At 38.7% G+C, this 26754-nt stretch overlaps 1 protein-coding gene and 1 pseudogene across 1 annotated transcript in view; one reads left to right on the top strand and one right to left on the bottom strand.

Annotated features, from left to right (window-relative positions):
• The window catches only part of LOC103609682 (developmental pluripotency-associated protein 2-like), a 27574-nt gene extending 18833 nt beyond the window's left edge, over positions 1 to 8741 (top strand). Inside the window, exons 3-8 of the mRNA XM_008593981.1 lie at positions 1899 to 2037; positions 2988 to 3130; positions 3222 to 3275; positions 3823 to 4078; positions 5929 to 6124; positions 8524 to 8741. Of these exons, the coding sequence (XP_008592203.1) occupies positions 1899 to 2037; positions 2988 to 3130; positions 3222 to 3275; positions 3823 to 4078; positions 5929 to 6124; positions 8524 to 8596 (861 nt within the window). The 3' untranslated portion in view covers positions 8597 to 8741. The remainder of the gene's footprint in view (positions 1 to 1898; positions 2038 to 2987; positions 3131 to 3221; positions 3276 to 3822; positions 4079 to 5928; positions 6125 to 8523) is intronic.
• Positions 8742 to 12170: 3429 nt separating this feature from the next.
• LOC103609681 lies at positions 12171 to 12654 on the bottom strand (annotated as a pseudogene).
• Positions 12655 to 26754: the final 14100 nt, after the last annotated feature.

Here is a 26754-nt window from a genome sequence, read left to right as displayed (position 1 = left end):
AAAAAAAAGGGAAAAGGGGAAAGGAAAAAAAAAAAAAAAAAAAAAAAAATCATTCGAAAGTGACAAATTGGTTTCTTTTCTCCTGGAATAAGAAGTAACCTGGGCTGGCTGGTTAGCTCAGTTGGTTAGAGTGTAATGCTGAAGACACCAGGGTTCAGGGTTCCACCCCTGTACTGGCCAGCCACTTCCCCCCACTCCCCCCAAAAAAGGGAAAAAAGAGTAACTACTCCCAATGTATTTGGTACCAAATAGGTTTTCAAACTAGGCTTGGGTCACCCTGGACTGGATGAGAAACTAAATTGAGAAGGTGTCATAGTGTGTTTATAAAGACCACGGTACCAGGCTAGAGGACTGAATTGGTCAATAATAGGTATATGATTAAGGACAAGACATGTAGCTGCTTTGAGCCCCAACTTATTTCTAGAACTTATTCCCCAAGTAATGTCAGTGTTTTTTGAAGCCGACAAGAGTGGAAGGGTGAAGAGTGCTTTGAAAAGGTGGTATACAAATGCAAAAATCACGACCCCCTGCAAGCTAAGTGTAAGAGTAATGGGAAGCCATTGAAGAGATTTAAATAGAAGGGGGAGGGGAGTGGGAAGGTCTGGAAAAGAGTTTTAACAATTGGACTGGAATGGAGTTTTTTCACCCTTGGGTTTGAGAAGAAAAAGCTAAGTTCAGAAACATGCTCAAGCATGTGTTACTTTACAGCACTGTTCATTTAATTTCTGAGACTCAGTTTCCTCATTTGTAAAACAGGAAAACTAATAAATGACAAGTATACTATGACGATTAAATGAGAGAAATACAGAAAGCACATAGCACAGTGCCTGTGAACTGTAGAAAAGCAATAAACGTTAACCCCTTGCTACCTACATGCTTTCCACTTTATCTGTCATTCATCAGATCATTAAAACCCACTGAATCCCTACTCTGCTGGGTGCAATGTAAATTACTGTGAATCAAACAGAGTAAAAGGATACATTTTCTTCCCAGGCCTTGGAGCTGAAATAAGGCCAGTGTGGCTGGAGCTCAGAATGCTCAAGGGTTAGAGAGCTGGAGAGGCAAGCAGGGGCCAGGCTGTTCACTATTTGTAGGCTACACAAATTTGTAGTCTAATTCAAGTTTTGCCTTAACCTGAATAGCAATGACAAGCCATTGAAGATTTTTATAGTTTTTTGATTTGGGGTTTTTTTTGGCGGCTGGCAGGTATGGGGATCTGAACCCATGACTTTGGTGGTATGCGCTCTAAGAAGAATTTCTAACAAGAAAGAGAGAAATCTATGCAGAAAGAATAGAGTAAGAATGGATTTTGCAGTAACGGCAAATATTTGCTTGAGCTACTGAAACTCGATAATAGTTTGAATCCGGTGGGAAGGCAGGAACACATTCCATACAGATTTAGGAGACAAAATAAAAGTATGTGGTGTTTTAGCTAATGGAGAGCAAGACTACAGGGAAATAATTTTCCAAACCCAAGCCCTGCTCCTTCTATTTTCCCATATTGCCCACTTGTAAATTGGCTTTTGCTTGTTTTCTCATTGTTTCCCTTATCTAATAAAGGACCTGCTAATCAACATCGTGTTTGAGAAATCTCAGGAATTCTTCTCTCCATCCACCCAGTGTCTTCTTTTTTTTTTTTTAAGATGACTCCTAAGGGGATTTTAACTCTTGACTTGGTGTTGTCAGCACCAGGCTCTCCCAAGTGAGCTAACCGGCCATCCCTATATGGGATCTGAACCCTTGACTTGGTGTTATCAGCACCGCACTCTCCTGAGTGAGCCACGGGCCGGCCCCTCCCCAGTGTCTTCTCAGTTTCTTCTTCATTAGTTATGCCTTGAAAGTGAGCAGTTTAATTGTATGGCATCAAATGAGAATCTGTAACAGACTCTTCTTTCCAGAATTTCTCTGAGGAAGAATTACATGAGGAAACTGCGATTTTGTCATTGGTTCCAGAGGAACGTGAAAAAGAACAAGTGGAACCAAGTGTTTCTTCAACTTATGATGTCAAACCAAAGAGGTCTAGGAAAAGTAATAAAGGTATGAGGGCGGGGATCGCTCAGCTACCTGCCCCTGTAACTCTCCCCTTGCCTACCCACCGTAAGAGATGTCTTCAACTCGCACGCTTCTCATTTGCTAAGCGCCATGTCCTGCCTGCCTTTTTAAGACACAGAATAGGCGGGTGGAGCGCTTTGGACAAAGCATGCGCTGATGGGGCAGCGAGACATAAGTTCAAATTCCCAACCCATGAAGCTCAATCTTCTCTTCTATAAAAATAAGGATAATATGTACTTGCCTCCTAGGAAGATTAAATAATTTTGAAAAACATCTACTATTTTGCTTGGTGATCAAATACATAGCAGCTCTTAAAAGCACGACCCTTTGCATCTGTTCTCAGTGCTTCATATAAAGGCATCAAGTTTAAGTATTTTCAGGAGATTTTATTTTCTGGGCCGATAATGAGAACTTGATCATGAAGTCAATAGTGATGGATTAGAGCCCAGTGCAGTGAAGTGAGATGGGGTGCTGTAGAGAGAAGTGAGGCAGGCTGACAGAACAGTGACCGTTGTTGGTTCGGGGTAGAGTTAGGAGGGGTTTCTTTGATTTCCATGGGAAGAGCTGATGATATTTTGTAGCCCCAAATCTAGATATTTTGGAGGAGAAATGCAACATAATGTTTTATTCAGGTGGTTGTTGAGCTGCAAAAAACAACGATCTAGTTAGTATATGTAGTATAAAAACAGAATTTAGAGTCTCAATGGAGGCTTGAGTCCCAGGTCTGCCATTTTAACAGCTGTGTGATCTTGGGCAAGTTCTTTAATTCCTGAATCTGTTAACCTCACTTGTAACATGAGAAAAGAAATGGATATGTATATTTGCAGATTGCAGTGTGGAAAATGTGCGAAAATCTTTAAAATTATAAAGAATCTTACAAACATTAAGTTACTACTTTCGTTCCACTCTTCTGTCGGTTCATCTTCCTGAAACAGGTGTACGATTCAAACCTCTCTCAAAACGTACGTGTAAAACACCAGGCCTTCCCCTGCCAGCCATTTTGCCTCCGATTAATGAAGTGCGTCGGGACACCTTGCGGGAGTGGTGCCAGCAATTGAGTTTGAGTACCGATGGTGAGGTTAGTACACTGGTGGAAATCTCTGCTGCTTGGAATGAATATGGGAAACTTTGTCAACCTTTAACTTTTATTTCCCTCTTAATTTCCTTAGAAAACTGAGGTTTATCTGAGGCTCCAGAGACATGCTTACCAGGAACAAAAACATGTGAGTAAAGATGGGATGAGCGTGGTAATGTGCGATTATTTCTTTTTTGTTTGTTTTGTGTTGTGCTTTGGCACTTCCCAGTACAGGGATGAAAGCCTGGACCCTGGTGTGGTAAACACCATGCTCTAACCTGTGGGGCTAACTGGACAGCCCCTGAAGGAGGCTTCTGACCAAGGTGTCCCTCCTTTCCCACCATCTCATGTATGTTGTACCTCCAATGCATGGGTTCTTAACTGTGGCACTATTGACATGTTGGGGCCAAATAATGTTTTGTTGTGGGGGCTGTCCTATGCATTGTAGGATGTTTAGCAGCATCCCCAGCCTCTACCCACTAGATATCAGTAGCAGCTGCCCCACTGCCCACGCTCAGTTAGAACCACCAAAAATTTCTCCTAGTTGAGAACCACAGCTCTAAGGGCACTGATATTCCTAAACCTTTCCTACACTGACATACATGTTCAGGTCAGTATAAAGAATGATGCAGTTGACACTAAAGTCCTTATGGCAGTGCATTTCACTGAATATTCATCATGAATTTCATTTTCAGGCTATTCCTGCAACACCACAGGAGGCCAAACTGCGTTCAAGGAAATGCAAGGCAGTGACCAAGAGAGCAAAGCTTCAAGAAAGTCGTGAGATGAGTGAAAGAGAGGAAGAGACAAACATAGTGGAAGTAGTAACTCCAGCTCAGGAAGCCATGCTGGCATCGTGGGGAAGAATTGCTGCGAGGGCCGTTCAGCCCAAGGCTTTGAACTCGCAGCCCATTCCTGCTTGTGTTGAGGCCTTTTTGCTGCAAGCCTCTGGTAAGATCAACCCTAAACTGTGAGCACCATTCCAGAGAAAAAAGGATAATTTTTGTTAGCCTCAGACTGAAAGGTGGTGAAAGGGAAGGAGTTCACTGAAATACCTGTAGGTTAGAAATTGGATGACATAGGACGTATTTTTTTCTTGATTGATGGACAGCCAAGTGTTGTCTGGATGAATCTCTAAATCAGCTGATTAAGTGGTGACCTTTCTCATCACTGAGCAGAATTCCAAGGAGGAAAGACAGCATAATCTAATGATGTGGTCAGCCACAGCCTGAGACCTTCCCCTTTTCTTTCTCCCTTCCTCAAGGCATTCATAATATAGTGAATAAGAGGAAAAGTGTTGGAATTGAACAACCTTGCTTCAAATCCTTGCTTTACCATTTCCTAAGTATGTGACATTGGCAAGTACTTAGTTTAAATCCTGCTATCCTGGTCTATAAAATGAAGATTACAACTTATTTCATAGAATTGTTGTGAGATTTAAAGGAGACACAGAATGTGGCACATTGAAAGCAGATAATGATTAAAAGGTTTGGGGCCCCTGTCCTTTAAGAAATTTTGAGGATAACTTAACCCCACCTTTCTCCATCTCCTGCTTCTCTGTCCTTGCTATTTTCACTTTCATCTCCAGCAGACCCTATCCCAAGCCAGAACAAAGCTGCTTTCCTCTTTGGCTTGAATCTTGAATTCTTTGGCTTCTCTCCTTCCATCACCAGAGGTGTTCTAGATCATTCTTTTACTTGGGGCTGACTTGTGTGGTAGGGCACAATGTTCACCATACACGGAACTCAGGAAGGAAGACTGGGAGCTGAAACTGGCCTATCCTCTCCTCCCCATGGCCTGTCCTTTCCTCCACATGGCCTGTCCTCTCATCCCCAAACTGTGCTCCTTTCTGTGTGGAGGAATGGGCACCTTTTACTAATTTGTACAAAGGCATTGTCCAGCCACAATGCTGGGTGCCTGGGGGCTGCCTCCCCAAAAGATGACACCTTTTTCTAATTTCTATTAATATGTCATATGAGCTAGTATCATCCCACAATTAACTCCCCTTTTTATGTTCCTCTTTTTTTTTTTCCTTTCTCTTTGGTGGCTGGCTGGCACGGGGATCTGCATGTTTCTCTTTATTCAGCAGTTACTAAGCACCTTCTGTGGTCCGGCAGTATGTCTAGCTGCTGGGTATATTGTACTAAAAACACATATAGTCTACTCTTGTTTTACAGTCTAACCGGGGAGATATTACACTATATGCACTGCTTATTTATAGATAGTTAAGCCACTGTGACTGCTCCTTTCTCTCAGTTTCAGACACTTGGTATCTTTACCACTTACTTTGTTTTCCTGTAAATATCCCATCTCCCTGGTTAGATTGTCCCTTACAGTTTTAAACAAAAAGACTCTTGCCTATTTTCTTTAGTTGAGGCAATACAATGTAGTGGTTGGGCAAATGGATTCTTAGTCAGAATACCTGGATCCATGTCTTGGCTTTGGGAAAATAATGATATTTAACACTATAAGCTTCAGTCACCTCACCTGTAAGTAAAAAGCAAATAGAAGGTAAATATTAATAATGTACTTAAGAATAAATGTATTAGTACATGTAAACCACTTAGCAAAATTCTGGACATAAAGCAAGCTTTACAAAATGGTAAGTATTATTATCCCTTCTGCTATATAGTTTGTTAAGTTGTATCATAGCTACTTGTGGTCTACATTTTTTATGCACCTCATTCAATTACTTTGTGAGCAAAATATGAGAGCAAAATCAAGAGTGACTTTCTGAGAGGGTGTATCAGGGTGCTATCCTGACCTTTGCTGCTTATCTTTGCTTCTGTTTCCCTCTGCAGGTGTCAGGTGGTGTGTGGTCCATGGCAGACTTCTCTCTGCAGATGCAGAGGGGTGGGTTCGCCTGCAGTTCCGTGCGGGTCAGGTCTGGGTGCCTGACACTCCCAGGAGTATGATTTCTCTCTTCCTGTTACCAGCCTGCACTTTCCCATCCCCAGGCCAAGAAGATAACATGTTATGCCCTGAATGTGCTAAGAGGTAATCTTTAAGTATCTTTCTAATTATGGCACACAGAAAAATAGATATATATAGAAGGATTTCTGAATAATTTAAAAGGAGACGGCAGAGGGCAAACGTGTTGTTTTCTTTATTTCTTTTTTTTTTTTTTTAAAAGATGACCAGTAAGGGGATCTCAACCCTTGGCTTGGTGTTGTCAGCACCACGCTCACCCAGTGAGCAAACCGGCCATCCCTATATGGGATCCGAACCCGTGGCCTTGGTGTTCTCAGCACCGCACTCTACCGAGTGAGCCACGGGCCGGCCCCAAACGTGTTGTTTTCTTAATTTGCCATATAGATCAGGCAAAAATAGGAAGGAAAAAAAAAAAACACTTAGTGGATTAGAATTGAGATAAACGGGGTTAGTTCTTAGCAGCCTTAACAAAGTATCTGACTAGTTAGGGCTTTGTCTCTGCCTCAATTTTAGGAACCTGCTCTAAAGAAAAAAACAAACATTAGAGTTATCACTACATGTCAGATACTCATCTGTGGATACAAAAGTCAGTGAAACAAAATCCATGTAGCATACTCAAATGGAAATGAGTAAGAAAAGCTATGAAAGTCTGTGAGAAGTACCTATATCGGAGTAACTCAGAGACTTAGAGACTCTTCAGAGGTGATTACATATACTGAGGTTAAGTTTGCCAGTTGGAAAGTAATAATTTGGCCACTCTGTAGTGGAAATAGCCAGTCAAACACATGAAAATAAAAAAAATATGGCATACTTAGAAATTGCAGGTAGGTCAATATGGTTGAAGCTTATATTGACAAATGAGTCTGGGGAGGGGAGGAGCGGACCATATAGACCTTTCGGATCTATATGTTATAGACTGTTCGTTAAAGATCTATATGTTATCCTGTAGGTCATTATTTCTCAGTCACTTTTGGGACACAGACCCCTTTGAGAATATAATGGTAACTACATACCTCCAAGAAAATATACATTGGACATACACACACTTTTAGATTTTATATAGACCATAGAACTCCTGATGCCCATCGTGAGTATAAAATTCAGCTTTTGGTGATGGAATTGGGTGGAGGTGATGTTGAGAAGTTAAGGGTTTTTTTGTTGTTATCGTTGTTTTGTTTTGCTTTTAAGAAAGTGAACTAAAATTTTGCAACAGAAACTAGATTGGAGAGTAAATAAGAAATTGCTATTATAACTCAGAAAAGATATAATTTATTACACTGGCAAAGAATTTAAAGTGAAATTTAAGAGATGTAGGAGTAAAGGGAATAAGATGGTGTCTTATAAGATGGGGGAAAGGTAAAAATCCAATTTCATGCTAAAGAATATATGATACTTGGGACATTCTAGAGAGAATGTGGGTTAGAGAAAAACCCTTTGGGAGTCATTAGCATATAAATTGTAGATAAGAGTGTGTAAGAATTAGAAGGGACTGAGGGAAGAACCCTAAAGAGAATCAGCACGTCAATGGTAGGTAGGCAGTGAGAACCAAAAATGTACCATTCGAGGCTGGGAGATAAGTCAGTAAAGGAAGCAGTGGGTGGAGAGGTTTAGAAGGAAGAAATGTTTGTCAGTAAGATGGCCATGTGAGGTAATGACTGACATGGAGCTGTTGGGACTGGCAGTTTAAGACATAGTGGCCTTTTTGAGAGAAGGTTGAGAGAGTTACTAGAAGCAGAAATGTGACTGCAGTAAGTTGGAGCAGAGCACATGAAGAACTAGGAGCAGGACATATTAATAATCTTTGTTAGATGAGCCGGGAAGGAGAGAGCAGTTAGCTTAGGCAGTAACCTCAAGGGAGGTTCCTTTCCTTCTTTTTTTTTTTCTCTAGGAGCAGGACATATTAATAATCTTTGTTAGATGAGCCGGGAAGGAGAGAGCAGTTAGCTGAGGCAGTAACCTCAAGGGAGGTTCCTTTCCTTCTTTTTTTTTTTTTTTTCCTTTTTTGGCATCTGGCTGGCTCAGGGATTTGAACCTGTGACCTTGGTGTTATAAGGCTGCACTCTAACCAACTGGCTTTCCTTCTTTTCTTCTCAGTCTCTCTCTCTCTCTTCCTTTTTCTCTTCCTGCCTCTCTCCTTCCTTCCTTTGTTCCTTTTTGTTTTAATGGGAAAACTACAAGCATGTGCGAATGGGGAGGAGCTGTGGGAAGGGAAGAGAAGGAAAAGGAGAGTATATAGACAAACGAAGTGAGACTAATTGCAGAATATGAATCCTGAGAATAAGCAGCCCATCCTGTTGTTTTACTGACTACATAAAGCCTTTGTGCACATCATCTCTAGTTTTGGGAGCAAACTACTCAGGAACTCCAGGAATGAATTCCTTATTTCATCGATCATTTTCAAGGCGTTGGTATGGAAGAGTGTGTGTTACTCTAGCAATTTTTCACAATTCTTCTCTAACTTATAGGAATAAGAAGATAATGAAAAGATTAATTACTATGGAGAAGAAGAAGAGGAAATCTGGTTTAAACACATTGTAGGAGATCAGAATATGCCACCCCAAAATATGCCTAAGTATTATTTTTGCACAAGTATTATTTTAAGCTGTAGGCAATTGAGAAGAAGCAGATATAAGAAACTCTCTGCCTTGCCACTACTGTACCTGCATACCCCCCACTTAGATTCAATAAGTGTTAACATCTTTCTGTATTTGATATACTATTCAGACATATGTAAATAAATTTTTTATTAAATCATTTAAAAGTAAGATGTGGAGATCATGATAGTTAGATTCAATAAGTGTTAACATCTTTCTGTATTTGATATACTATTCAGACATATGTAAATATATTTTTTATTAAATCATTTAAAAGTAAGATGTGGAGATCATGATAGTTTACCAAAATATGTCTGCATGTATGCCCTAAGAAAAGGATAATTTTTGCATGAGTACAGTACTATTACACTTGAGAAAATAATTTGTATATAATATCTTATAACCAGGCATTTTTTATATTTTCACAACTGTCCAAATTTTTTCTAAACAAAATCCAATCAATGTTTACAGTCAGTTAAAAGGGAATAGAAGGGAAACTCCTCATATGACAAAAGCCATATATGAAAAGCCCACAGCTAGTATCAATATTCAAAGGTGAAAGACTGAGAATTTTTCCCCTGAAGTCAGGAGTGAGACAAAGATGCCCATTTCAAAAACTTCTATTCACCATAGTACTGAAATTTTGAGCCAGAGCAATTAAGCAAGAAAAATAAATAAAGTCATCAAAATTGGAAAGGCAGAAGTAAAACTATGTTGTATTCTCAGATGACATTATCTTACATATAGAAAACCCTAAATCATCCTTCAAGCTATTAGAGCTAATTAACAAGTACAAGAAAGTTGCAGAATACAAAAACAACACAGCAAAATCATTTGTATTTTCATATACTAGCAATGGTGATCTGAAAAGGAAATTAAGAAAATGATTCCATTTACAATAGTATCAAAAAGAATAAAATCAATTTTCAATGTATAAACATTTCTTGTATATTTGTACCACTAGCTTATGATGCATTTTAATTTATCTTACATATTTTTTATTTGAAAAATTTTACAACAAACAAAAGTTGAAAGAATTATAACAATTCACCGTTTGTTAATATTTTTATTTATTTGCTTTATTTTTTTCGGTGGCTGGCTGGTAAGGGGATTTGAACATGTGAGCTTGGTGTTACCAGAACCATGGTCTCCCAATTGAACTAATTAATCATATCCATTTGTTAATATTTTTGCCACATTTTGCAAAGATCTTTTTTTCATTTATTTTTTACAAATTAGTTATTCTGCCAGATAGAATAATCTGACACATTCTTTCCCCCTAAATATTTAAGCATTCTTTGTTTAAGAATAAGGACATTCTTCTACATAATCAAAGTATCTATCAAACCTAAGAAATAAACATTCTTTCTGTAATAGCATGCAATATCTAGTTCAAATTCAAATATTCTTAATTAGCCCCCAAATATGTTTTTTATCTTTCTTTTAAAAATTCAGAATCCAATTGAGTTTCTGGCATTGTATTTGGTCGTTATATCTTTCTAGTTCCTTTTAATCAAGAAAGGTCTTTTATGATAATTGGGTTTTTTTTTGTTTTTTTGGTTTTTTGTGGCTGGCCAATCCAATACTGACTTTTTTAAGAGAAGGGTTAGTTTTCTTGTACAATATTACAACATTCTGGATTATCTGTTTCCTCATGCTGTTCTTTGACTAACTTTTTATATTTCCTATAAACTGGAAATTAAGACTGGGGCTCGAGATTTAGATAAAACATTTCTGGCAAGAATGCTTTATACATGAGATTGAGGACTTTACATTGTTTTACATTGAGAGGTGCTTTATTTTATTTATTTATTTATATAAACTTAATCTCCTTTATTGCATCACACAATCTGTGATTCAAAACCTCTTATTTTCCCAAGTGAACGACTATTGAAATGGAGCAGCAATAGTAAAATATAAACTAATTTTGGTGGGGTGGGTGGACAGATCTTTTTTTGATGCTGCTCTTCTCTTTAACACAATCACTCTTCTTAAAAAGAGCTATGGCCTCAATCCTGTCTGCACATTAACAGGTGCATATTTAAATTGTCTCATATTAAAAGTATTATCACCAGATTTTTTTGTGGTATAGGTGTTTTCACTTTGGAATTTGTAACTAGTCTATAGGGTGATACTTTGACATCGTATGACTATCTTGCCCCTTCCTATGACTATCTTGCCTCTTCCTTCACCCGAAGAATTTAGCATCTAATGGTCATCCATATCTGAATCAATTATTAGATTGAGGGTTGCAAGATCTTAGTCCGTATTCATTTACTAGCTGGCATTCTACTGTAAAGAGCATTCTTCTCCCTTTTTTCTTTGTTGAGTATCATTGTGGCCTCATGGATTTAAAATGTTTTAAATTACTTTATTTAAAAAATTGTTTTAAAATTTAACTTAATTATTTGCTATGACCAGTCAATATTATTAAGATGTATTAGAAGTACTCTTGGGTTCAATTATAGTTCAACTATAGTTCACATATAGTTTTTTTTTTTTTTTTTTTTTTTTAAAGATGACTGGTAAGGGGATCTTAACCCTTGACTTGGTGTTGTCAGCACCACGCTCACCCAGTGAGCAACCAGCCATCCCTATATGGGATCCGAACCCGTGGCCTTGGTGTTATCAGCACCATACTCTCCCGAGTGAGCCATGGGCCGGCCCCCACATATAGTATTTGTTTGTTTTTGTTGTTTTTTTGGTGGCTGGCCAGTATCAGGGATCAAACCTTGGACCATGTTGTTATCAACACATGCTGTAATCAACTGAGCCAAACGGAGAGCCCTCAATTAGTTCACGTTTTAAATTGTTGCATTACATGAGTGATTTCTACATACTGCTTTATCTGGTTTCATTTTTTTTAAAATTCCATTGTGCCTCAATTTTTTTTTTTAATTAATTTAGTTTTTGGCAGCTGGCCAGTATGGTGATCCAAAGCCATGACCTTAGTGTTATAAGGCTGTGCTGGAACCAACTGAGCTAACTGGCCAGCCCCCTCTTTATTTTTTTTATTTCTTTTTGTTGGTTATGAAGATTCATGGAGTACAAAGCAAATTGTCACCACGCATGCCCAAGATGTGATGGCCAGATCTTTTTTTTTTTTTAACATCTTTATTTTTTAGACTTAAAGGCTGATGAAAAACCATTACTAATCCTATTAAAGAAAATCCAACATTTCAATCAGAAAATATGGTAACTTTATTTACTCATTAAATACTTTTTAAGTTTTCTAAAGCAAGTTGAAAACATCCAACATGCATTTTTAATTTCAGTACAATGGATTTCAGACCAAGTACACATGTATATGCATCAAAGCTAGATTACAAATTATCGTAGTCATCATCGTCATCACCTTTATGCCTTCTTTTCAATGCATTTGCTGATTCATTGGCATTTTGTGATGATTCATTGGCATTATTTTGTGATGACACCATATTAGTGGTAATAAGAATGTTTTTGGACCCAATTAATGATGGATTAATCAGAACATTCTCAACTGCTGATGTTGTAGAAACTCAATGTTTTACTGAACCAGTACTTAACCTTGAAACTGTTATTCCTGCAGAAGTAGATGCCTTTTTTTTTTTTTTATAAAGACTTAAGCCCATAGTTTGATGCTGTTAAGCACTATCTATCAGTACTTTAGGATCTGAATGTGGCTTTATCCATGGCAAAGGGGTCTGATTTCTTTGCCTTGCAATATTGCAATATCTAATAAAAAAAATCTCTTAGGGAAAGGGAGGTAAAAGATTGATCTGTGAAACACTGGATGGCCAATCACATGTCATCTGCATCAACAGTAGCTTTCTTATCATATTCTTAGTTTGAATAAATTTTTGCATCATTTAGAATTGTGGTCACATATCAGAAGGCAAATTCCAACATCTGATTTATAACTCTTGGCTCACATTCCGTAATCCCCATGTCCTTCAGGATTTGTGCCATCATCTGTGCATCCTTCAGCATGTTCTTGGAAGATGCCATCTTGCTAGACTCCATGATATCCAGGGATCCAGCTAAATCACCCATGTTAACATATTTGTCTTGATCTTGATGCAAGTTTTTCACCTAGTGTGGTTTCTCCAACTCTTTCTCTTGGTGTACCAGTGAGCAGGATGTTTGGAAGCAACATGGTCCTCAGCATGGTGGATCTGAGTGCCTCCACTCAGGCGCCCTGCATGCCTCGTTTCATAATAAAGATTATACTGGTCTCAATAAGAGAGTTTGGAAATGTTATCTCCTTTCTATTTTCCAACAAATTGTATAATAAGGGAATTATTCAGCACTCAAAAGTTGTGGTATTCACATTTAAAATTATCTAGGCAAGAATTTGTGTTCAGGGGAGGAAGGGTATGATTATCATTTCAATTTCTTCAATTATTATTTGTTTATTCAATTTTTCTATTTATTTTTATGCTCCCTGTTTTATCTTACATATTTCCAAAACTTCATTTGTTTCTTCCAAGTTTTCAAAGTTATCACCATATTTTTTGTCTGCTGTGCCAGTAGTTATTTTCTCTGTTAGAGACTATATTTTATTTGATTTTTCTCTTGCTTTCTTGTTCAGTCCTGTTAGAGACATTCATCCTATCAATCTTTCCAAAGAGCAATGTCCAGGTAGGGTTCATCAGGAAGCTTACTTTAAGACAAAGAGTAGGCTACAGGATGTTGGGAAGTGCCTTTGGGTTTGACACTCATAGAAAGGAGAGAAGAAAGCAGGGTTGAGGAAAGGGAGAAGTCAGGCTGTGAGGCAGGAGTCAATCAAAGCCTTGGCCCACCACTGAGATTTTTCTGGAGCTACAATGTCAGAGGTGGCCCACTACAGTTCAAATGACTGTACCTTATATCATAGCTTGGTCAGTCACTGGTTGTGGGCTGCTCAGGGAAGGCCATGACCTTGGCCGAGGACACTCTTCTGCAACTGGGGATCTCCTAGAGGCTGACAGCTACAAGCTGTCTCCTGACAGCACTCATGTCCAAGCCCACTACAATTTCTAGTTTTGATTGTTCTCTGCCTTGCTGTTTGGTGTTCTATTTCCTTAATTTCTGTTATCTTTATCTTTTTCTTTTCTTCATGGTCTTTCGAATTTATGGTTTTTTGAGTTTATTCAGTTCTTTTCCTAGTTTCTTGGCTCATACATACTCATTTCTTCTCTTTTCCGATCAATATTTTTAAAGCTGGAAGTTTCCTCATAAGAACTGCTTTAGGGGCCGGCCTGGTGGCGCACTGCTACTGTGCGCTGTTTGGGAGTGCAGCGGCGCTCCCGCCGAGGGTTCGGATCCCACATACAGACCGGTTCCCGCTCACTGGCTGAGCGAGGTGCGGGTGCAACACCGAGGGTTGCGATCCCGTTGCTGGTCCCGGTCCAGTACGGGTGCAACACTGAGGGTTGCGATCCGTTGCCGGTCACAAAAAAAGACAAAAAGGAAAAAAAGAAAAAAAGAACTGCTTTGGCTGTGTACATAATCTGAGACCTTTCATCTTTCCCTAATTCTGGAAAGTTACCAGTCATTATTTATGCAAAACATTTTCTTCCCTATAGTTAGTCTTTTCTCCTTTTCAGGTCTCTTAATATTGTTAGTGCTATAGATTGGATGTCCCCCCAATCTCACTGAAGCTTAAATCCCCACTGTAACTGTTGAGGGTGGCAAATCCTATTATGATAATGGAAAGGTGGGGCCTTGAAGAGGTGATTAAATTGTAGGAACATGCCTAGTGAATAGATTAAAAATGGTGGTCATGGGTGTGGTTTTGAGGGCTTTAAAAGGAGAGTGTGTGAGGAATTATCTCTCTCTGCTCTGCCATTTTCACAATGTGATGCCCTGCCATCACTGAAGTCACCACCAAAGAAAGCCTTCACCAAATGTGTTCCCTGGACTTTGGACTTCCTGGCCTCTGAAAGTGTAAGCAATAAATTTTGTTTTCTTTCTACATTACCCAGTTCCTGATATTTTATTATAAGCAACAGAAATGGACTAATACAGTTAGCTTCTTTTTTCATAGCTCTTACTTTTCTTTCACAATTTTATCTTGGGTTTGGGTCTGGAAGCTCAAGAATGGTAAGGCATCTGCTAGATAGGAGGAGTCCTGAACAAGGCGTTCCTAGGTTCTTCTCTCTTCTTCAGTCAGATGAACCATGTAAACACCTAAAATAAACTTATACTACCATGAAAGGCAGTAACTATGCTCCTCAGCAAGCCAGCAGCCACCTCCACGATCACCCAAAGAGGTAGGAAAGCCAGAACATGCCATTATTACCTCTGTCTCAACTATGGTTTCTAAACTACTTAGTTATTTTTTTCTATTAAATTGTATCTAATCTTCCAGCAAAATACACAGCTTCAGTTTTTGTATTCTCTCCAAATCCTTCTATTTTATGCCCATTTTTTTAAAAAACCTAGCTGTCTGTAATTTTTCATATTTGTCTTATGCTGTGTGGGTGGAGAAAAGGAGGACAGACAAGGAAAATGTTATGATTCCAAGTCAGCACTTAATCTCACTCTTTACATTTTTATTGCTTAAATTTAAAACTCTGAAAGCTTGAAAACATACATGTTTGTGACCTGCAATATATTTTGTGGAATTAAAAAAAAGGCTACCCTGATCTTAAGCTATTGATGGCTAATGGTTCAGTTGTCAATTGTCTAGTTTAGAGGGACCCCAAACTGGCAGGGAGAACAGAGCAGAAAGATCAGATGCCACCAGGGATCCTTCCAAGCAGAGTGTTCAGTACTTGGGCTCTTAGGGCAAAACAGATTTAGGGCAAAGCGCTATGATAACTGCCTTCTACAAGTGTCACTAATCAGTGGTCTTCTAGTGTAAAAATTTCTTGCCTAAAGACTCTGGCCTGGAGACCAGCACAGGATTAAAAAACATGATATCATCATCAGTCTTTAAAATAACTAAGAGTCTAATTCAATAATCCAAAGAAAACCAGTTCTGGCTGTACATTATTTATTGTCTAGTATTTCGGTCTGCCATTCTTTCTTTATTAGAAGTTCTATTTGTTCCATTGCTTTTCCTATTATAGTACACAAAAGACCCTATCTCTCTTGATATCAAAATCAATGTGTATAGCTAGAAGCTGCTTTTTTTTCTTTTCCTTCTTTTTTTTTTTTTTTGATGGCTGTCAAGTAGGAGGATAGCTCTTGATTCAAATATACAATTTCAGATTTGCCTCTAGGCAAAATTTTCACTCCTAAGGTGAAAGAATGGAAGATGAGATAATTTGAGTGACTCTTTGTGATCTGCAAAATAAAATTACGGTGATTAGGACTCCACAGTGAAGATGACTGACTGAATCATGCAAAAGAGACCTTTTCTGTGGGCCTGAGAAGCCACGAAAATAAAGTCACTGCAATCAGTCTTATATTTGTTCGTTAATGTACATTAAGTATCCTTCAAGAAATCAGACTCTGTTTTTATCTCTGATGATACAAACTGACTGAAACACAGCTCATGCTGACGTAGTGATTGAGGACACAGACAAATGAAAGGCAACCCTGCAGGTAGGACAGGGGAGGGAGAGGTGCCTGATTCAAGCAAGGGAGGGCTGAGAGTGAACGCGTCTGTCTAGACTTAATCCCAGAGACCAGGGTAAAAAGAGTAAGCGTGGCTTACATATATTAGTGGTTTCCATGTATCAGGTGCTGTGTTAGGAGCCAGGTGGATGCTGGTGAAAAAAAATAGACATGGCCCCTGCCTTCATAGGGCCCAGAGTATGGTAGGGAAGACTGAAATTATACAGTGTGCAAATTGAGTTCCAACTTCTTCTTTTTTTTTTTTTTTAAAAAGATGACTGGTAAGGGTATCTTAACCCTTGACTTGGTGTTGTCAGCACCACACTCTCCCAAGTGAGCTAACCGCCCATCCCTATATAGGGATCCGAACCCGTGGCCTTGGTGTTATCTCCCGAGTGAGCCACGGGCCAGCGCAAATATATCCCTGTATTTTAAAAGCTGATGAGCAATGGAGATTGAAAATGGTTAATTAGAGATAAGATAATTTGGCATTGTGATCAATTGAGAATAGGCTTGTCTTAGTCCTCTCAGGTGGCTATAACAAAAGACCATATTCTGGGTAGATTATATACAACAGAAATTTATTTCTCACAGTTCCAGAGTTTGGAAGCCTGAGATCAGGGTGCCAGCATGGTCAGGTTCTGGTCAAGGCCCTCTTTCAGTTTGCAGACAGCTGATCTCTTGTATCCTCACACAATAGAAAGACAGCAAGCTAGCACTCTAGGCTCTTATAAGGGCACTAGTCCTGTTCATGAGGGCTCCACTCTCATGACTTAGTCACCTCCCAAAGGCCCCGCCTCCAAATACCATCACATTGGGGATTAGATTTCAATATATGAATTCTGGGGAGACACATACATTCAGTCCGTAAAAGGTTGTTGAAGATGTAGGAAAGGGCATCACCAACAAAGTGGCCTGGAACAAGAAGCCGGAGTTAAGAGTGCGAGAGGAATTCCTTTCTTCATTACGTCCCTTCCTTCCCTACCCCCCACTCTCAGGTGTTGCTGCAGCTGCTCAGGGCTCTCAAGATTGTTTCTTTTATTTAACTGGCCACTTTGAAGAAACAGGCCTCCATAAAATGGCCTCTCTGACTCTATTCTTTAGCAAATTCATGTCATTTACCTCCTAGACCTCTGAGGCTGATGAAAAACCTTCTATTATTATAAACAGCCAAGAGCATTACCTGTTGGAGAATCTTCTACTAAATAAACTCCAGATCTTTTGACTACAGTTTTGTGCCAGTGATGACTGTGTCTTTGTCCTCCGATGCTTCTCTGCATAGTCTTCCATTGTGCAGAGACCAGAGGAAAAAAGAAGTGATCTGTTTAAGCTTCTGTACTTCAGGATCCACCCAAAGTGATTGCTACTTTGAGAGTTGTTATACAGAAGAAATTTTTCAAAGGCAATGACTCAGAATGCTTGATTCCTTCCCATGCCAGTTAAAAAAAGATGTAACTCCTGGGCTTCTCTGCTCTGAGTAAAAGTAAATCAGCAATCCCTCAAAATGCAATTTTCTTGACTGAGTGTTGGGGAGAGTGATGAGAAGGCAAATAGAAGCTTATTTCTGTTCTGCTTCATTTCCTTTTCTCCTAAAAGAAAGAGGAACTTAGAAGCTGTCTCTTCCAAAGTGACACATGGCCTCGTGGCTATAAAGCTGAATTTCCAGGAGAGGTAGAGAAACTTGTTAAAAGAGAAAAAAATCTAAAAATCCATATTTACACATTCCTGGAATCATCTGAACCAGCAAAGTTTAAGCTATTTTTCGGTGGCCAAGATATGGTTCCTTTTAAATTAAGCAGCTACAACACCAAAGTCAAGGGTTCAGATGCCCGTATCAGCCAGCCACCAAACAAACAAACAAACAAACAAACAAACAAACAAACAAACAAACAAACAAACAAACAAACAAACAAACAAACAAACAAACAAACAAACAAACAAACAAACAAACAAACAAACAAACAAACAAACAAACAAACAAACAAACAAACAAACAAACAAAGCAACTACAATTTATTTGGATGGGTTTTGTGTAAGACATAACACATAATGTTTAAATTTCATCCAAATAAATAGCATAAATATCTTTTTAACATAATGTAAGATTGGAATTTTGAAAATTTTTCTCTTTCCTTTTAACACAAAGGTGATCAACCTATAAGTTCTGACTCAAAACTGATTAACTGCACATGCTCTGCTAAAGAAATAATATTTAGTGAATCACCAATTCTTGTTTTTTTCTTGTTCGACAAACAAGAAAACAAATTGATGACACTGGTTTGGGTGAATGTCTTATGTGAAAATGTCTGTTTTAGATTCCATAGCTATCCATAAGGCCCAGTGGCCAGAATTTGACTATTTGATGGAATCCTGATCTTCAAGTTGAATCTTCAATATATGTCTGTTTTAGGAATGATGCGAGCAACTTTGGGGTAAAAAAAATTGTCTAGTACAATGTGGGGATCTAAGAGGAAACAAATTTTAGTAAATCAACTTTGCAGAGGGGTATGGGAAGTATGTTGCTTATAAGTGATCCAGAAATTCAGACACAGTTGTGCCTTCTGGGGAGATGACAGTGAGCTAATCATTGTGAGCCTCTCATTATCCTGGAAAGGAACTTACTATAGGATGCTTGTGGTTTTAAGGGAATTTTATACAATATTATTCTTCTCAAATTATAAAATCAACATACATTAAGTAGTGAATGTTAAATAATGTTACCATGGAATATAATGAGGTTATTAAAAAGAATGAAATAATTATACTGTGAAAGCTATCTGGCACATACTAAGTGAAAGAGGAACTTCCAAAATATCTACAAGATTTACTTAGCTGTATTTCCTAAACAAAACTTATTGCATATTGCAGACATTACTAGTTAGCTTTTGCTACCTAATACACCACCCTGAAAACACAGTCATTTAAAACAATTGCTGGATAGTTCCTTTTTTTTTTTTTTTTTTTTTTTTTTGTCTTTTTCCGTGTCCGGCAATGGATCGCAACCCTCAGTGTCGCGCCCGTACCGGACCAGGACCGGCAACGGGATCGCAACCCTCGGTGTTGCCCCCGCTCCTCGCTCAGCCAGTGAGCGGGAACCGGTCTGTATGTGGGATCCGAACCCTCGGTGGGAGCGCTGCCACGCTTCCCAAGCGGCGCACTAGCACAGTGCGCCACCGGGCCAGCCCTGGATAGTTCTTTTTGTCTGGGCTGTTGAGGCTAGGACTGGGTGATTCAGGATGGCCTCACTCACATGCCAGAGATGACTGGCTAGGTGGTCTAGGGGGAACCTCACTCATAAATGTGGAGTTGGGCTCCATGTCTGCAGAGCAATGGCCACATAAATTCTATAATCCAGCAGGCTAGCCCAAAGTCCTTCCCAGGTGGCCAAAGTTTTCCCTGCAGCAAGAGAAGGCAAATCTCAAGGCACACACACTTTTAAACCCTCTGCTTAAGTCACTTTTTCCCTTGTCCAACTGACCAAAGCTAGTCACACAGCCAAGCAGGGTCAGAGAGGGAAGGGGCTACACAGGGTAGGGATATAGAGAAATGTGAATGGACCAGGCCCATTATTACCATAATGTGCCACACAGAGCTCATGTACCTTAATACTTAGTACAGTATTGAAAATGTCCATTTCTTTGCTTTCATTGGTGAAATTTTGGACATTTACTTATTTATTGAAACACTAGATTCTTGTGAATTGCAATTCTTTCGTGTAATTAAAATGAGACTCTTTTGGGGCCGAGCCCATGGCGCACTCGGGAGAGTGCGGCGCTGGGAGCGCAGCGACGCTCCTGCCGCGGGTTCGGATCCTATATAGGAATGGCCGGTATGCTCACTGGCTGAGTGCGGTGTGGGCGACACCACGCAAAAGGGTTGCAATCCCCTTGCCGGTCACGAAAAAGACAAAAAAAAAAAAATGAGACTCTTTTGAATCTAGGCAGAAGAACGGGAGTGCTACTGTGGTCCAAAGTCAAAGCCTGTTTTAACAGGAGACCAAACAGTCAAGGGTTCAGATACCTGTACCAGCCAGCCACAAAAGAAAAAAATAAAATGCAAAAAAAATAAGACCCATCTGGAAGTGAGAATAGGTACAACAAATATAATTTATTTATCTTTATTTTTATTTTGTGAATAGAGAATTCATTCAAACAGTTCAAAATTCAAGTTACCAAAGGATGAAAAGCCTTCCACCTCTAACCCTTATCCACCCTACCCGTCCTCAGAGAAAATCAATATTTAGAGTCTCCTAAATGCCTTCTAGAGATGTTTTATGCACATGCAGACAAATATTTATATGTTTTCCCTTTGAAATATGATTTGGAACTCTTCCCATGTAGTTCCCAGCCAGGCTCTCAGGAAATCAGGAAAGAGAAGCCTAAATGCCATGTGGCTGCCTTCTGAAAAGTGTTATAAATAAATTAACTGGTAATTTAAAAAAAAAAAAGGATTTTTTACTGACCCACAGATAAATATGGTATCAGAGTCGTGGTAATATTAATCTGTAATACTAAGCATGCGTTAGTCAAGGAGGGAGATTAACAACTCAAAGAAAATACACTGAACTTCTGCTATTCTTTGTTGTGTAGAGGCAGATTAGTGGATATATGGCCGATATCATAAATTGCCTAACACTACTTGGAAATGATTTTAGGCTGGCAGGTTAGCTCACTTGGTTAGAGCATGGTGCAAACACCAAGGTCAAGGGTTGGGATATTAGATTTTTTTTTTTTAAAGGCTTTCTAAGAAGTCTGCACACACTTTCCTGTTGGTAAAATGTATTTTCTGAAATACTAGTTATAATCACTAAATGTTCCATATAGTTAAGGTTTATTCCTGTTTTTTAAAGTTGAACTCGCCCTTCAAGTTAAGCAATGGTACATGAAATAACGAAACATACAGTTGCCTACTCACTGTATTTAAATGTGTCTTATTATACAAAAGCCTTTTCCATCTTTGCTATTGAATTAGGTTCTAACATGCCTACCAGACAGTGGATATTCAATAACTATTTCTTTAATGAGTGGATAAATAGCTTATACTGAAAAAATGAAGAGTGGTGTTTAGAGGGCTAGATTTTTCAGTCTTCATTTTTTTTTCCCTACCAGAAATGACTAACAGTGAAAGGAGGTATCATGGAATGATTAATGAAATGTAGTCATTCATAGAATTCCCACAGGCTGCTAAGTTTCAGAAAGACAAAGCTCTTCTTCCTTGTCTCCTGCAGCCTCCCTTAATTTTGAAGGTATAGTGAAAAGAATATTGATGTTGGAGTTAAACAGAGCCTTGCTCAAATCCTGGTTTTATCACTTACCAGCTATGAGACAGTAGAGGTGCTGCTTACCCTCCCTCAGCGTGTTTCCTCATCAGTAAAAGGATAAGGATGTTTCTTACCAGGCAGGGTTGTTTTTTGCAAGCATGTCTATAAAACTTGCAGAAAACAGATCCTTAATTATTGTTATTCTCACTAGTTCTCAGGAGAATGTGTGGATAAGGGAGAAGATGCACCAGTACAAGGCAGGAACCTTGGAAAGTTATGAAGGTCGGACAGCAGGAACTGAGATAATACTTTGTCTCATATCTCCAGTAGTAATTTCCTCCAAAATGTAAAATAAGTAATCTTGAGCTTTTTCTCTCACTTAACTCTCCTGCTTGAAATCTCTTTACCTCCTTCTGCCAGCGCCTTAATAGGAAGTTCGTATCTGTTCGTAACCTGACGCTGTTTTACTTTTTTCAGATTTCTACCCCTGTTCACCGACACTGGACGCGTTCTTCTCATCCACTTCTAGTTCGGCTCCGACGTTCTTCCCACCCCACCTGGTCCTCTCCACGCCCCTTTCCCTGCCCCCACCCCCTCCAATAAAAAGATCAAACCGCAACACCCTCCCCACAGAAGAGCTGAGGGCCACCACTGTCTTTTTCTGAATTCTTATTGTATATATGTACTGCCTGTTGTTGTAATGTAACTTTACATTAGGAGTATCATTTGTCTTTTCAATAAGAGTGTTCCTCAAGGTGGTGATTGTACTGTTGTATTTCTTGGTGTCCAACCAAGATGCTAACATCCATAATTCATGTTTCTTAAAGAATTCTGCAAAAGGAGTCCGTGGGTCCAATTACCCCTTCACTGAGAATTAGGGCTCTCTTTTCCAAAAACCACATGGGTCTGCAGTTCCCTCAGCTATTTCTGCCTAAAGTATTATTTTCTCCAAGTGATTATTCCATTGTAAATTATTCTATTTCAGGAGCGCCCCCTACGGGGCAAGTAGCTTTTAGGTTACGTACACTACCTGAAATTTAGGGATGGCATAATTTCTCTGTCCCAAAGTTTTAGTCTAAAAGCAAAGACAGAATGCTAAAAGCAATGGTGCAACCCTAGGGTAAATTACTAGTGTTTCTCCCCACCGCAATCCCACTATGCCCCAATAGCTCTTGATAACTTTCTAAATAGATCACTATCCAAACAACGTTTTTGAAACACATGGATATCTATCCTTGTTTAATTTTCTTGACTTCAAACGTTGACTCAGGTAAAGCCAGAATTCCATTCTCACACTGTGCTTTCTCAGTCCCCTAGGACTGTATAGTCAATTAAGCTATGCTTCCAAGAATGCTAAATACTCATTAACATTATTAATCATTTGTAAAGTACTAGTGGCCTGATTTCTTCTGGGAAATGCTGTGTACTGCTTTTGAGTGTTTCTTAAATCAGGTCTACTACCAAAACCTTTCTTAGGGCTACATTCAAATGGTCCAGTTGTCAAATATGCCAAAGCTAAAACTTTCCTGTTGATGGGTATGACTTTGGGCTTTAGATACAGTTTTGCATCCAAACAACGTTTTTGAAACACATGGATATCTATCCTTGTTTAATTTTCTTGACTTCAAAAGTTGACTCAGGTAAAGCCAGGATTCCATTCTCACACTGTGCTTTCTCAGTCCCCTAGGACTGTATAGTCAATTAAGCTATGCTTCCAAGAATGCTCATTAACATTATTAATCATTTGTAAAGTACTAGTGGCCTGATTTCTTCTGGGAAATGCTGTGTACTGCTTTGAGTGTTTCTTAAATCAGGTCTACTACCAAAACCTTTCTTAGGGCTACATTCAAATGGTCCTGTTGTCAAATATGCCAAAGCTAAAACTTTCCTGTTGATGGTATGACTTTGGGCTTTAGATACAGTTTTGTGGCTTGAGACTGCAAATCACTTGAGACTCAATATCTGGATGTGGTTTCCTTTTAAATGAAATTATATCATTTTACCTTTATTTGTTTGTTTGTTTGTTTATGGCAGCTGGAAAGTATAGGGAAAAATAAAATTATTTTAATCATAGCTGAGCATTTCCCCATGCCAGCCACCAAAAAAAAAATTAAAATTTAAAAAAAAAAAGGAAAGAAAAGAAAAGAAAAATATGCATGACTGAGGTTTAAAGTGTTCAGTGACAAGAACTGGATTAATTCTGAAAATAAGATACACCATTGCTAATAGCAGCAAATACTCATATATCCTTCATATACATTAATTCATTTGATATTCATGACAACTTTGAGATTGGTATTGTTTTTTACCCTGATTTTACTGATAAGGAAGCTGAAGCTCAGAAAAGTTAAGTAATTTACCCTAATCACCCAACTAAAAAGAGTGGACCCACAATTCAAACTCTCAGGCACTGTGGGCCCAGAGTTATTTCTCTTAAACACTATGTTACCATAAAGTGGGACTATCTGTGTGTGAGATGAGTTATTGAAATTAAGATACCTCCGCAATTTAGTGTGTACTATACAAAGGTAATATTGAGGCTACTGGCACCACCTCGTCTTTTGAGACTTCAACTAGTTACCCCTTTAATGGAACTGACTTAATTAAAAATCTCTTGTTAATGGCTCTACCTCTAAAATCTCTGCCAACAAACACATTTGCATGTGGCCGTTGATGTGTTAGGTGTAAGTTTCTAGTACTTGCACTTAACTAGATGAGGTTGAAAAGTTATATGATTCCTACCTCTCCTCCACACTCAACTTTAAATTAGCACAAGTCTTCCCAGTTCTCACTTTAATATTCTAATTCAGGGCACACAGAGTTTTATAAATAATTTTGTTTTCAACATCTAATTTCTGTATTTATTTATTTATATCAGTTTAGGAGACTATGTAAGTGTAATAACTTTTGTTATTCATTATCTCTTGCATAGGGGAATGTTTAAAAAACTATATTACACTTTTTTAATACCATGCAACTATTAAAAAAGATTGAGGTAGATACATGCTACTAAATACTACTACTAACTACTACTACTAACTACTACTACCAACTACTACTACTACTGCTGCTGCTGCTGCTGCTGCTGCTGCTGCTGCTTCTGCTAATGCTACTGCTACCACCACTATGACCACTAAAACCTTCACCTCTAGTACTGTTTTTTTTTTTTTTCTTTTTTCTTTTTTGATGGCTGGCCAGTATCTATTACTGTTATTGTTACTAATGGTAAACACTTGTATGTCATCTGCCTCAAGTTCGGCAGTGTTCTAAACACTTCATGTGTATTAATTAATTTAAACTATAGGCTGTCTCTGAAAGGACAGACAAGAAGCTGGTGATTGTGGTTCCTCTGGAAAGGGAGTCTGGGGCAACTGGAGTCTGGCCTGGGGACTTAGTTTTCATTGTATCCCTTTATATTCATTTGAAATAAATATGCATATTGTACAGAATTTAATATTAACATAAATTTAATGTACCAATAACTTCATTAATATTAAAAGAATATGAAAATAAAAGTAGAATGTAGGTAAGTGGAAAATAAACAGCAAGCAGTACATGAGTACATTATACCATGGCTACAAATTTGTTTTTTTTTTAAAGAAAAATATATGGCCAAAACTGGAAGGTGCAGTTCAAATCTCCCTTCAAGAATGGACTCATTGCTCTGCTTCAAGGACAGTGGTTAGTTAGCTGACAACCTCCAGCTAAGTATTCAAGCCAAAGTCATTCTCTTTCCTAATGACTGAGCTAGGGGGTGGAACACTGGCCTGACCAATTCCCTCTAGTATCAGACTCCTCTGATCTTTGCTCCAGAGCTCCCCACTATGCTGGGGGAGATTTTGTCAGGTCTGCTTGGCAGCCTGACAGCTCCCCCTGCCCAATTTTGTGTCCTTCCCTTTTTTTCCACAGGCTTTCCTCCCCAATAACTGTGCACTCCTAACTTTGTCTCATTTCCTGCTTCCCAAAGAACAGAACTGGCACATACACCCATGAGGACAAGGACTTGAAGAAAATGCAGGGTATTTCTCCCTTCCCTTAAAATTGTAACTTCATCTTTTTCTTTTATAATTTTTATTTTAACCATGCATCTATATAGTTTGAATGATGCATGCATATAGTTTTACTGCATATACATAGTTTAAAGAAGCAAGTGATTTCAAAAGACTTCCTCAGATAAACAGAAGTCCCTCATCTTTTTACTCCATTTTTCTTTCCCCAGAGGACAACACTTTTAATACACTCAGTTTATTCTTTTGATTTTAGCCTCTATATTGCTAATTAACATGTTTGTATTGCTACTGCTTGAATTTTCATTTTAGCCTCTTTTTTTTGGCAGCTGACACAGAGATCGAACCCTGGACCTTTGTATTATCAACACCATGTTCCAACCAACTGAGCTAACCAGCTNACTACTACTACCAACTACTACTACTACTGCTGCTGCTGCTGCTGCTGCTGCTGCTGCTGCTAATGCTAATGCTACTGCTACCACCACTATGACCAGTAAAACCTTCACCTCTAGTACTGTTTGTTTGTTTTTTTCTTTTTTCTTTTTTGATGGCTGGCCAGTATCTATTACTGTTATTGTTACTAATGGTAAACACTTGTATGGCATCTGCCTCAAGTTCAGCAGTGTTCTAAACACTTCATGTGTATTAATTAATTTAATCTATAGGCTGCCTCTGAAAGGACAGACAGAAGCTGGTGATTGTGGTTCCTCTGGAAAGCGAGTCTGGGGCAACTGGAGTCTGGCCTGAGGACTTAGTTTTCGTTGTATCCCTTTATATTCATTTGAAATAAATATGCATATTGTACAGAATTTAATATTAACATAAATTTAATGTACCAATAACTTCATTAATATTAAAATAATATGAAAATAAAAGTAGGATGTAGGTAAGTGGAAAATAAACAGCAAGCAGTACATGAGTACATTATACCATGGCTACAAATTTGTTTTTTTTTTAAAAAGAAAAATATATGGCCAACACTGGAAGGTGCAGTTCAAATCTCCCTTCAAGAATGGACTCATTGCTCTGCTTCAAGGACAGTGGTTAGTTAGCTGACAGCCTCCAGCTAAGTATTCAAGCCAAAGTCATTCTCTTTCCTAATGACTGAGCTAGGGGGTGGAACACTGGCCTGACCAATTCCCTCTAGTATCAGACTCCTCTGATCTTTACTCCAGAACTCCCCACTATGCTGGGGGAGATTTTGTCAGGTCTGCTTGGCAGCCTGACAGCTCCCCCTGCCCAATTTCGTGTCCTTCCCTTTTTTTCCACAGGCTTTCCTCCCCAATAACTGTGCACTCCTAACTTTGT

This window comes from Galeopterus variegatus, unplaced genomic scaffold, assembly GCF_000696425.1.
Source record: "Galeopterus variegatus unplaced genomic scaffold, G_variegatus-3.0.2 Scaffold9939, whole genome shotgun sequence".
Lineage (NCBI taxonomy): Eukaryota > Metazoa > Chordata > Mammalia > Dermoptera > Cynocephalidae > Galeopterus > Galeopterus variegatus.
The sequence above is the reverse complement of the archived record's forward strand: the minus strand, read 5'-3'. Positions and strand labels throughout refer to the sequence as shown.